General features: G+C 40.0%; 1 protein-coding gene across 3 annotated transcripts in view; it reads left to right on the top strand.

Annotated features, from left to right (window-relative positions):
- FCRL5 (Fc receptor like 5) overlaps positions 1-13,693 on the top strand; it is a 53,964-nt gene that overhangs the window by 28,143 nt on the left and 12,128 nt on the right. For 2 of the 3 annotated variants that reach the window (XM_032609551.1, XM_032609540.1), the window contains exons 9-10: positions 2,153-2,431; positions 5,759-6,037. In XM_032609551.1, coding sequence (XP_032465442.1) covers positions 2,153-2,431; positions 5,759-6,037 — 558 coding nt within the window. The remainder of the gene's footprint in view (positions 1-2,152; positions 2,432-5,758; positions 6,038-13,693) is intronic. The other variant, XM_032609557.1, reaches the window with a different exon arrangement.

Below are 13,693 nucleotides of genomic sequence, written 5' to 3'. Positions count from 1 at the left end.
AACAGAACCCCCAGTTCATTAACACCTTTACTTCCTCCCAGACAATCACACCCTCAACTCCCACCACCATTTGAGTGTTTGTCTCTGTATCCATCCAGTAACTCATCCCTCCTCTTCCTAAGGTATAGAAGACTGCTTCCTATGAAAGGTGAACATCTCCATCTCACCTCTAGAGTCCATCCTTCCTTGCATTCTCAGACACTTTGAACAACTTTCTCTCCTGCTTTATAGGATCCTTCCCATTGACATTTAACGTGCTATGTCTCTCCCATGTCTAAGAAAAAACCCTAACTTGGTCCCACTTATGTCTCCAGCCACGGCTCTATTACGGCTAAACTTCCAAAAAAGAGTCACTTGCACAGATTGTCTCCATTTCCTCTTTACCTTCTTGGATTTAACACTTGGTTTCTTCCGACCTTTATATAAAAAATGATTCTCACAAAGGTCACAAACGACCCCCATGGCTTTAGATGCAATGGCCATTTTCCAATCCTCACCTTACTTGGTCTCTCAGAAATAGTATTTCTTTCTTCTTGAAACCCTCCCTTCCTTGGCTTCAATGACTTCACCTTCTCCTGGATCTCCTTTCTCTGCCACTCCTTCGCAGTTCCCTTTACTAGCTCCTCCTTTTATAGACAAACTTTAAAAGCATTGGTGTGTCCCAGAGCTTTGTCCTGCATGTACCCTCTTCTCTTATATATGTTCTTTCTCTGGATAATCCTGGGGGTGTCACCTATAAATGATTCTTAAACTTTTATCTCCAGAAGAGACCTCCTACCTGAGCACCTGCCTATGCCATATCTCTTAAAGGCTCATGAATTTGAACATCTCTAAAACTGAACTCATGGAACTCCCCCCATATCTGGTCCTCCTCCAAGTGTCCCTAGCTCTGTGAAAGACACATCCATTCACCCATATATACAAGGCAAAATCCCAGGAGTCTTCCTTGCCATTTCTCTCCCTTGGTCTCCATAGCCAGTTAAACATCGACTCCTATTGATTTTATTTCCAAAATAGTCCTTGGATCTTTTCTTTCTATCTTTACTGCCACTATCATAGTCAAAGCTACCACCATTTCAATTACTGCAACGCCACCACTCCACCCCTAATAACCTCTCCATTCCATTTCTGTCCCATTACAATCCATTTTGCACACTGAGATCAAAATTGTCTTTAAAAAAGACAGGTTTGATCATCTCATGCCCCTGTATAGAGACACTTACAGGTTTCCCATTGCTCTGTGAAGAAGGATCAAAATCCGTACCATGGCTTGCGAAGCTCTGCCTAGCTCTCCAGCCTCCTATTTCATGGCACTCTTCAAACCCTTCTCTTACTGCTGCTGTCACCTCGTTTCAACAGCTCAAAAGCTCCAACCTTCTTCCCAGCTCAGGGCCTTTGCGCACACTGTTTGCCTGCCTGTGCAGTCTTCACTCCCTTCCTCACCTGGTTAATTCAGATGTCACTTTCTGAGGAAGCATTACCTGACTAACCCATACTAGATCAGGCCCCATTATTATACATTTCACAGCATCCTATTCTTTACTTTGTATCAATTATAAATGTTTTAATTATGTATTTGTATTTCTATTTAATTGCTCTCTATCATCTCAACTAGATTGCAGGCTTCATGAGGGCAGGAACTGTGTCTTTCTCACTATTGAATCCCCAGCATATTGTGTAGTTCCTGAGACTTTTAAACTGCTCAATTAATTTTTGATGAATGAATAAATATAAAAATGAGCCAATAACTTGATCAATATTTATTCTCTTTTGGGTCTTATTTCTGATGCGGCCAAGGCTCGGTTACATCTCTGGCTATGTAAGCAGCAGTCTCCCCTGTTTCTCATTTTCTATTGAACTGATTTCTCCTTTTCTCCAATTGTCTTCTGACTTCTCAGATACTTGGGTTTCAATTTAATCTCTGTTTTCAGATTCCCCAAACACTTTTGCGATTGTATATCGAAGTATTCCAGACTATATATAACACTACACAAATGATTTGTTTCTTCAGATATGAAGAAATTATAGCTGAGTTCTGAGTGATGTCACAAGGTCATTAAAAACAGAAAAACATTCTCCAGCTTGAAATGTCTTTTCTATGGAAGAACATATTTAAACATGAACTGATGGTTAACTATCTTTCTTCCTTCAGTTCCAGTGTCTCAGCCTGTCCTCACACTCAGTGCTCCAAGGGCCCAGGCTGTGGTGGGGGACATGATGGAGCTTCACTGTGAGGCATGGAGAGGCTCTCCCCCGATCTTGTACCGGTTTTATCATGAGGATGTCAGCCTGGAGAGCTGCTCAAGCCCCTCTGGAATGGGAGCTTCCTGCAACCTCCTTCTGACAGCAGAGCATTCTGGGAACTATTTCTGTGAGGCCGACAATGGCCAGGGGGCCCAGCGCAGTAACACAGTGTTACTCACTGTCAGAGGTAAGTGGAACCAACTACAGCACAGCCAGAGACAGACCATCTCCCCCACCTTCACCTGTAGCCACGATTGGAGGTACCCCAGGGCCATTTGCTGTGTGACATCATTGCTACACAGCCTCCAACTGAGAGTTCTGTATTCTACATTTTCAGGAACTTGCACCTTCCCTTTGCTTGCTTTGCCTCTCTTGGTAGCAGCAGTACAAGGCATTGTGACTAAAAGTTTCCTAACGTACGAATAAAGGCTTTTAAAACACAAATTGCATCCTGGCCAACAATGATCAGCAAGAAAGGAAATTATAAAGTTCAACATGTCTCACCTCAGAAGAGATTTAGTTGGAGTTTCCTTTGTCAGTCAATCAATAAAAAGGCCAACTCATCCTTTCACTGGCTCACGAATTTCTCTCTAGCTTCCCCTGACCCTGTCCCAGAGCAACTCAGACCTCCAGCCAGAACTCCTGCTAAAGGACCTTTCAACATCATTCTCCTGACATCTTACCTCTCATTCAGCTATAGTACTCTCTCTCCTACCTGGCCTCTCATGGGCTGACCTCCTAGTCATGCCCACTTTCAGTGCAGGCTTGACACCTCACTCATAGTCTTCCTCTCTACCCTACACTCTGTCATCATTCCATAACTCGTCCACATGGATGACCCACTTGACACCATGGCTTGTCATTCTTTCCGCCACCCACTGACACGTACGTACACTATTCCAATCATCGGATCACAACCTCCTATCCCTCTACTTGTTTCTTCAAATCCTCCAATCACTAGGGGCAGGACAGGAATAAAGACGCAGATGTAGAGAATGGACTTGAGGACACGGGGATTGGGAAGGGTAAGCTGGGATGAAATGAGAGGGTGGTATGGACATATATACACTACCAAATGTAAAATAGATAGCTAGTGGGAAGCAGTCACATAGCACAGGGAGATCAGCTCGGTACTTTGTGGCCACCTAGAGGGGTGGGATAGGGAGGGAGAGAGGGAGACGCAAGAGGGAGGAGATACGGAGATATATGTATATGCACAGCTGATTCGCTTTGTTATAAAGCAGAAACTAACGCACCGTTGTAAAGCAATTATACTCCAATAAAGATGTTTAAAAAAAATAAAAGAATACAGGAATTAAAAAAAATAAAATCCTCCAATCATTATTTTTCTCAGACCTCAACAGAACCCCCAGTTCATTAACACCTTTACTTCCTCCCAGACAATCACACCCTCGACTCCCACCACCATTTGAATGTTTGTCTCTGTGTCCATCCAGTAACTCATCCCTCCCCTTCCTAAGGTATAGAAGACTGCTTCCTATGAAAGGTGGACATCTCCATCTCACCTCTAGAGTCCATCTTTCCTTGCATTCTCAGACACTTTGAACAACTTTCTCTCCTGCTTTATAGGATCCTTCCCATTGACATTTAACGTGCTATGTCTCTCCCATGTCTAAGAAAAAACCCTAACTTGGTCCCACTTATGTCTCCAGCCACGGCTCTATTACGGCTAAACTTCCAAAAAAGAGTCACTTGCACAGATTGTCTCCATTTCCTCCTTACCTTCTTGGATTTAACACTTGGTTTCTTCCGACCTTTATATAAAAAATGATTCTCACAAAGGTCACAAACGACCCCCATGGCTTTAGATGCAATGGCCATTTTCCAATCCTCACCTTACTTGGTCTCTCAGAAATAGTATTTCTTTCTTCTTGAAACCCTCCCTTCCTTGGCTTCAATGACTTCACCTTCTCCTGGATCTCCTTTCTCTGCCACTCCTTCGCAGTTCCCTTTACTAGCTCCTCCTTTTATAGACAAACTTTAAAAGCATTGGTGTGTCCCAGAGCTTTGTCCTGCATGTACCCTCTTCTCTTATATATGTTCTTTCTCTGGATAATCCTGGGGGTGTCACCTATAAATGATTCTTAAACTTTTATCTCCAGAAGAGACCTCCTACCTGAGCACCTGCCTATGCCATATCTCTTAAAGGCTCATGAATTTGAACATCTCTAAAACTGAACTCATGGAACTCCCCCCATATCTGGTCCTCCTCCAAGTGTCCCTAGCTCTGTGAAAGACACATCCATTCACCCATATATACAAGGCAAAATCCCAGGAGTCTTCCTTGCCATTTCTCTCCCTTGGTCTCCATAGCCAGTTAAACATCGACTCCTATTGATTTTATTTCCAAAATAGTCCTTGGATCTTTTCTTTCTATCTTTACTGCCACTATCATAGTCAAAGCTACCACCATTTCAATTACTGCAACGCCACCACTCCACCCCTAATAACCTCTCCATTCCATTTCTGTCCCATTACAATCCATTTTGCACACTGAGATCAAAATTGTCTTTAAAAAAGACAGGTTTGATCATCTCATGCCCCTGTATAGAGACACTTACAGGTTTCCCATTGCTCTGTGAAGAAGGATCAAAATCCGTACCATGGCTTGCGAAGCTCTGCCTAGCTCTCCAGCCTCCTATTTCATGGCACTCTTCAAACCCTTCTCTTACTGCTGCTGTCACCTCGTTTCAACAGCTCAAAAGCTCCAACCTTCTTCCCAGCTCAGGGCCTTTGCGCACACTGTTTGCCTGCCTGTGCAGTCTTCACTCCCTTCCTCACCTGGTTAATTCAGATGTCACTTTCTGAGGAAGCATTACCTGACTAACCCATACTAGATCAGGCCCCATTATTATACATTTCACAGCATCCTATTCTTTACTTTGTATCAATTATAAATGTTTTAATTATGTATTTGTATTTCTATTTAATTGCTCTCTATCATCTCAACTAGATTGCAGGCTTCATGAGGGCAGGAACTGTGTCTTTCTCACTATTGAATCCCCAGCATATTGTGTAGTTCCTGAGACTTTTAAACTGCTCAATTAATTTTTGATGAATGAATAAATATAAAAATGAGCCAATAACTTGATCAATATTTATTCTCTTTTGGGTCTTATTTCTGATGCGGCCAAGGCTCGGTTACATCTCTGGCTATGTAAGCAGCAGTCTCCCCTGTTTCTCATTTTCTATTGAACTGATTTCTCCTTTTCTCCAATTGTCTTCTGACTTCTCAGATACTTGGGTTTCAATTTAATCTCTGTTTTCAGATTCCCCAAACACTTTTGCGATTGTATATCGAAGTATTCCAGACTATATATAACACTACACAAATGATTTGTTTCTTCAGATATGAAGAAATTATAGCTGAGTTCTGAGTGATGTCACAAGGTCATTAAAAACAGAAAAACATTCTCCAGTTTGAAATGTCTTTTCTATGGAAGAACATATTTAAACAGCATGAACTGATGGTTAACTATCTTTCTTCCTTCAGTTCCAGTGTCTCAGCCTGTCCTCACCCTCAGGGCTCCAAGGGCCCAGGCTGTGGTGGGGGACATGGTAGAGCTTCACTGTGAGGCCCAGGGAGGCTCTCCCCCGATCCTGTACCAGTTTTATCACAAGGATGTCGCCGTGGGAAACCGCTCCGCTCCCTTGGGAGGAGGAGCATCCTTCAACCTCTCTCTGACCACGAAACATTCTGGAAACTACTCCTGTAAGGCCGACAATGGCCTGGGGGTCCAGCAGAGTGAGATGATGCTACTCAGTGTCATAGGTGAGTTGTTCCTGCCCACAGACAGCACAACCAGGGACTGACCGCTTTCTCTCCCCGGCAGCAGAAATGGAGCTCCAGCACTCCTGTTTGCTGGTGTGACCACCCAGCATATTTCCTGCACATAGAATTTCCAGTTGAAAGTCTGGGATCCTTCCTGTGGCTGTGCTTTCAGGAACCTGGACCTTCCCAGCAGCACAGTTCAAGAAGTCTTCTTGAATGCGATCAAAACTCCGCACTAACAATGCAAAGAGGGTTTTTAGAACCAAGACTGTATTTTGATCTGCAATTATGATACAAAAGGGAAAATAACGAATTCTAGGTATAGGTTTCGTTGCCCCAAAAAAGGTCGTGGTTTTTCTGTCTTTGACTTCCAACAAACTTCCTACAAACTTCTACTCTTGATCTTCTTTCACTACCAGGGATATAAACATGCCTCATATTTCCATATTAAAAATTCTATATTAATATTAGCTAGGTACATAGCTTTTAAGGGTATACAATCACAACCAATCCAAGTTAGTTTACAAAGTGATTCTTAAAGCAGTGGGGACACAGAGGTGAAAGCAGGATGACATGGAATGAAAATGGTCACCCATTAATCAAATTCTTTCATTCTCTAAGCTGTCTGACATCTTGCCATTAGGTATAAAAACCAAAGGAAAACTGCTTCTTGTCATCTCTGAATATGCTTTGTGATGATCCCCTACAGGCCAATCTTATGGTAGAGCAAAAGTATGCTAAGGGGTGTTGAGATGAATGTTCTAGTGCTGGTTCTGAAGATACTAGCTCTATGAACTTGGCCAAGCATATTTCCCTATATTGACCTCAATTTCCTCATTCACAAAGTGAGAAAATGGAACTAGATGAATATCAGGGTCATCCCCAACCCTAGAATCCTATTATTTTGGTGCACAGGGAATATGGTGTATGTCAAACTCAAGGGTTCCTGGAAGGAGACATGCTAAAGGAGGAGCTGGGAGTCACTGCTCCTGGGATACAACCCAGAGAAACACGAGACCATGAAATAACATGCAAATGCTTTCTGAAGTACATAAAGCAAAATACAGGCTGATACTCTTAGTCTCCTTTGGCTGGGTCCCTGAGTATCATAAGAAATACAGACAAAATCACATGAGCAGGTTGATTTAGGCATACCAGCCCAGGAGCCATCATCCCATCAAGGTGGCTGGGGCAGCCATCTCTTTGGCATCTAGCAGGCTACCTGATTGCAGATTTGATTTTTTTCCATTCAACTAGTCCATTCTTCTTCCCCCAGTGGTAGGCAGCACCTGCCTCAGCCAATTTTCCTCTAAGGTTCACAGGGACTCTTACCGCATGGTTTATACACTCACCTTTTAGATCCACCTCACAGGCATGTACTTCTGACCAAGTGCCACTCCCTCCCTCTTCACAACACAGTGGACTAGCACATCATATCCCTCACACTCTGTATTCGTGATTTTATACACATCCTCATTCCTTTGTTTCTATGATCCCTGGTGCAAATGCCTATTATTTATGCTGGTGCTATCACACCTAAAGGACTTCTTGCTGGATGATTGTGTCTGAGTCCTAGAACTAGGACACATCATGGAGAACTACAAGAAAAAGGAATACTTATTATCATTGTCACTACCATCATCATCATCACCATCATAAATACTTACTGAGCCCTTGTATGTGCCAGGCCTTGTGCTTAGTACTTGACATGCAATATCTCATTTAATCTTTAAAATAAACCACTGAGGTTAAAAATGAGATCATTTTTATCCTCAGTTTGCAGGAGAGGAAACTGAAGCTTAGAGAGGTGAAGTAACCAGCTTAGAGACACAGCTAGCAAAAGTAAAGCCAGGTTGAAAAATGAGCCTATCCAACTCAATGTAAATCTACACTATAATATCTCTCATCCTTTGTGGCCAGGTTTAACACAACTTTTTAATAATTTATTATTCTGGAAGAATACATAAACTTTCACGATAAAAAGTCAAATGGAACAAAAGGGTACTTTCAGGTATATTTTTCTAGAAATATTAAAATATATTATAAACATAAAGGCATAGAATTTTTTACAAGTACAATCATATTACACATATAGCTATGCAACTTGCATTTTTTACTTGATATATCTTGGATATCTTTCGTGTTTTATTAGCAAGTCAACTAGGCTGTCTCCAGTTTTTAGCTATTATAAAAATTCTACAATAGAAATCTTTGTGCAACTATATTTGCAAATACTTTTCTAAATAGAAGTATAGTTACAATAGTATAGTTACAATGTGTACAGCAAAGTGATTCCGTTTCATATACGTATATATATATATATATATATATATATTCATTATCAGATTCTTTCCATTGTAGGTTATTACAAGATATTGAGTATAGTTCCCTGTGCTATACAGTAGGCCCTTGCTGGTTATCTATTTTATATATAGTAGGGTATACATGTTAATCCCAAACTCCAAATTTATCTCATCGCTGCCCGCTAGCCCCCTTGGTAACCATAATTTTCTTTTCTATGTCTGTGAGTCTATTTCTGTTTTATAAATAAGTTCATTTGCATCATTTTTTTAGTGATAAGTGATATCATATGATATTTGTCTTTCTCTGTCTGACTTCACTCAGTATGGCAATCTCTAGGTCCATCCATGTTGCTGCAATGGCATTATTTCATTCTTTTTTATGGCTGAGTGATAGTCCATCGTATGTATATGTACCACATGTTCTTTATCCATTCATCTGATGATGACATTTAGGTTGCTGCCATGTCTTGGCTATTGTAAATATTGCTGCTATAAACATTGGGGTGCATATATCTTTTTGAACTAGCATTTGCCCAAGAGTGGAATTGCAGGATCATATGGTAACTCTATTTTTACTTTTTTGAGGAATTTCCATACTATTCTCCATAGTGGCTGCACCAATTTACATTCCCACCAACAGTGTAGGAGGACTCCCTTTTTTCCACAGCCTCTCCAGCAATGTTTCTTGACTTTTGTTTTTTAACATCTTTAGTGGACTGTAATTGCTTTACAATGGTGTGTTAGTTTCTGCTTTATAACAAAGTGACTCAGCTATACATATACATATATCTCCCTATCTCCTTCCTCTTGTGTCTCCCTCCAACCATCCCTATCCCACCCCTCTAGGTGGTCACAAAGCACCGAGGTGATCTCCTTGTGCTATGCAGCTGTTTTCCACTAGCTATTTTACGTTTGGTAGTACATATAAGTCCATGCCAGTCTCTCACTTCATCCCAGCTTACCCTTCCCCACCCCCGTGTCCTCAAGTGCATTCTCTACATCTGCATCTTTATTCCTGTCCTGCTCCTAGGTTCTTCATAGCCTTTTTATTTTTTTTAGGTTCCATATATATGTGTTAGCATACGGTATTTGCTTTTTCTTTCTGACTTACTTCACTCCGTATGACAGACTCTAGGCCCATCCACCTCACTACAAATAACTCAGTTTTGTTTCTTTTTATGGCTGAGAAATATTCCATTGTATATATGTGCCACATCTTCTTTATCTCTTCATCTGTCGATGGACACTTAGGTTGCTTCCATGTCCTGGCTATTATAAATAGAGCTGCAATGAACATTGTGGTACATCACTCTTTTTGAATTAAGGTTTTCTCAGGGTATACGCCCAGTAGTGGGATGCTGGGCCGTATAGTAGTTCCATTTTTAGTTTTTTAAGGAACCTCCATACTGTTCTCCATAGTGGCTGTACCAATTTACATTCCCACCAACAGTGGAAGAGGGTTACCATTCCTCCACACCCTCTCCAGCATTAATTGTTTGTAGATGTTTTGATGATGGCCATTCTGACTGGTGTGAGGTGATACCTCATTGCAGTTTTGATTTGTTTTACTCTAATGATTAGAGCATCCTTTCATGTCTTTGTTGGCAATCTGTATATCTTCTTTGGAGAAATGCCTATTTAGGTCTTCTGCCCATTTTTGGATTGGGCTTTGTTTGTTTTTTCTGATATTGAGTTGCATGAGCTGTTTGTAAATTTGGGGGATTAATCCTTTGTCAGTTGCTTCATTTGCAAATATTTTCCCCCATTCTGAGGGTAGTCTTTTCATCTTGTTTATGGTTTCCTTTGCTGTGCAAAAGCTTTTAAGTTTCACTAGGTCCCATTTGTTTATTTTTGTTTTTATTTCCATTACTCTAAGAGGTGGACCAAAAAAGATCTTGCTGTGATTTATGTCAAAGAGTGTTCTTCCTATGTTTTCCTCTAAGAGTTTTATAGTGTCCGGTCTTACATTAGGTCTCGAATCCATTTTGACTTTATTTTTGTGTATGGTGTTAAGGAGTGTTCTAATTTCATTCTTTTACATGTAGCTGTCCAGTTTCCTCAGCACCACTTATTGAAGAGACTGTCTTTTCTCTATTGTATATCCTTGCCTCCTTTGGCATAGATTAGTGGACCATAGGTGCGTGGGTTTGCCTCTGGACTTTCTATGTTGTTCCATTGATCTATGTTTCTGTTTTTGTGCCAGTACCATCTTTTCTTGATTACTGTAGCTTTGTAGTATAGTCTGAAGTTATGGAGTCTGATTCTGCCAGCTCTGTTTTTTTTTCCTCAAGACTGCTTTGGCTATTCAGGGTCTTTTTTGTCTCCATACAAATTTTAATATTTTTTGTTCTAGTTCTATAAAAAATGTCATTGGTAATTTGATAGGGATTGCATTAAATCTGTAGATTGCTTTGGGTAGTATAGTCGTTTTCACAATATTGATTCGACCAATCCAAGAACATGGTATATCTCTCCATCTTTTGGTATCATCTTTAATTTCTTTCATCAGTGTCTTATAGTTTTCTGCATACAGGCCTTTTGTCTCCCTATGTAGGTTTATTCCTAGGTATTTTATTCTTTTTGTTGTAATGGTAAATGGGAGTGTTTTCTTAATTTCTCTTTCAGATGTTTCATCATTATTGTATAGGAATGCAAGAGATTTCTGTGCATTAATTTTGTATCTTGCAACTTTACCAAATTCATTGATTAGCTCTAGTAGCTTTCTGGTGGCATGTTTAACATTCTCTATGTATAGTATCATGTCATCTGCAAACAGTGACAGTTTTACTTCTTCTTTTCCAATTTGAATTCCTTTTATTTCTTTTTCTTCTCTGATTGCTATGGCTAGGACTTTCAAAACTATGTTGAATAATAGTGGTAAGAGTGGACATCCTTGTCTTGTTCCTGATCTTAGAGGAAATGCTTTCAGTTTATCACCATTAAGAATGATGTTGGGCTTCCCTGGTGGCGCAGTGGTTGAGAGTCCGCCTGCCGATGCAGGGGACGCGGGTTCGTATCCCGATCCGGGAAGATCCCACATGCCGCTGGAGTGGCTGGGCCCGTGAGCCATGGCCGCTGAGCCTGCGTGTCTGGAGCCTGTGCTCCGCAACAGGAGAGGCCACAACAGTGAGAGGCCCATATACCGCAAAAAAAAAAAAAAAAAAAAAAGAATGATGTTTGCTGTGGGTTTGTCATATATGGCCTTTATTATGTTGAGGTACGTTCCCTCTGTGCCTACTTTCCGGAGAGTTTTTATCATAAATTGGTGTTGAATTTTGTCAAAAGCTTTTTCTGCATCTATTGAGATGGTCATATGGTTTTAATTCTTCAAGTTGTTAATATGGTGTATCACATTGATTGATTTACATATATTGAAGACTCCTTGCATTCCTGGGATAAATCCCACTTGATCATGGTGTATGATCCTTTTAATGTGTTGTTTCATTCTGTTTGCTAGTATTTTGTTAAGGATTTTTGCATCTATATGCATCAGTGGTATTTCTCTGTATTTTTCTTTTTTTGTACTATCTTTGTCTGGTTTTGGTGTCAGGTGATGGTGGCCTCATAGAATGAGTTTGGGAGTGTTCCTTCCTCTGCAATATTTTGGAAGCGTTTGAGAAGGATGGGTGTTAGCTCTTCTCTAAATGTTTGATAGAATTCACCTGTGAAGCCATCTGGTCCTTGACTTTTGTTTGTCGGAAGATTTTTAATCACAGTTTCAATTTCATTACTTGTGACTAGCTTGTTCATATTTTCTATTTCCTCCTGGTTCAGTCTTGGAAGTTTATACCTTTCTAAGAATGTCCATTTCTTCCAGGTTGTTCATTTTATCGGCATAGAGTTGCTTGTAGTAATCTCTTAGGATGCTTTGTATTTCTGTGGTGTCTGTTGTAATCTCTCCTTTTTCACTTCTAATTTTATTGATTTGAGTCCTCTCCCTCTTTTTCTTGGTGAGCCTAATGGTTTATCAATTTTATTTACCTTCTCAAAGAACCAGCTTTTAGTTTTATTGATCTTTGCAATTGTTTCCTTTGTTTCTATTTCATTTATTTCTGCTCTGATCTTTATGGTTTCTTTCCTTCTGCTAACTTTGGGTTTTGTTTGTTCTTTCTCCAGTTCCTTTAGGTGTAAGGTTAGATTGTTTATTTGAGATTTTTCTTGTTTCTTGAGGTAGCCTTGTATAACTATAAACTTCCCTCTTAGAACTGCTTTTGCTGCATCCCATAGGTTTTGGATCATCGTGTATTCATTCCCATTTGTCTCTAGGTATTTTTTTATTTCCTCTTGGATTTCTTCAGTGATCTCTTCGTTATTTAGTAATGTATTGTTTAGCCTCCATGTGTTTGTGTGGTTTTCTTTTTGTTTTTTTTGGTTTTTTTATGTGTGTGTGTTTGTGTTTTTTAATGTTTTTTTTACCTGCAATTCATTTCTAATCTCATAGCATTGTGGTCAGAAAAGATGCCTGATATGATTTCAATTCTCTTAAATTTACTGAGGCTTGATTTGTGACCCAAGATGTGATCTATCCTGGAGAATGTTCCATGCACACGTGAGAATAAAGTGTAATCGGCTGTTTGGGGATGGAATGTCCTATAAATATCAATTAACTCTATCTAGTCTATTGTGTCATTTAATGCTTCTGTTTCCTTATTTATTTTCATTTTGGATAATCTGTCCATTGGTGTAAGTGGGGTGTTAAAGTCCCCCACTATTATTGTGTTACTGTCGATTTCCTATTTTAGAACTGTTAGCCATTGCCTTATGTATTGAGGTGCTCCTATGTTGGATGCATATATATTTATAATTGTTATATCTTCCTCTTCAATTGATCCCTTGCTCATTATGTAGTGTCTTTCCTTATCTCTTGTAACATTCTTTATTTAAAGTGTATTTTATCCAATATGACTATTGCTACTCCAGCTTTCTTTTGATTTCCAATTGCATGGAATATATTTTTCCATCCCCTCACTTTCAGTCTGTATGTGTGCCTAGGTCTGAAGTGAGTCTCTTATAGACAGCATATATATGGGTCTTGTTTTTGTATCCACTCAGTGAGCCTGTGTCTTTTGGTTGGAGCATTTACTCCATTCACGTTTCAGGTAATTATTGATATGTATGTTCCTATGACCATTTTCTTAATTGTTTTGGGTTTGTTTTTGTAGGTCCTTTTCTTCTCTTGTGTTTCCCACTTAGAGAAGTTCCTTTAGCGTTTGTTTTAGAGATGGTTTGGTGGTGTTGAATTCTCTTAGCTTTTGCTTGTCTGTAAAGCTTTTGATTTCTCCATCAAATCTGAATGAGATCCTTGCTGGGTAGAGTAATCTTGGTGGCACGTTCTTCCCTTTCATCACTTTAA

This window comes from Phocoena sinus, chromosome 1 (genome assembly GCF_008692025.1).
Source record: "Phocoena sinus isolate mPhoSin1 chromosome 1, mPhoSin1.pri, whole genome shotgun sequence".
In the NCBI taxonomy this organism is placed as follows: Eukaryota; Metazoa; Chordata; class Mammalia; order Artiodactyla; family Phocoenidae; genus Phocoena; species Phocoena sinus.
This window is presented reverse-complemented; position numbering and strand designations above follow the sequence as displayed.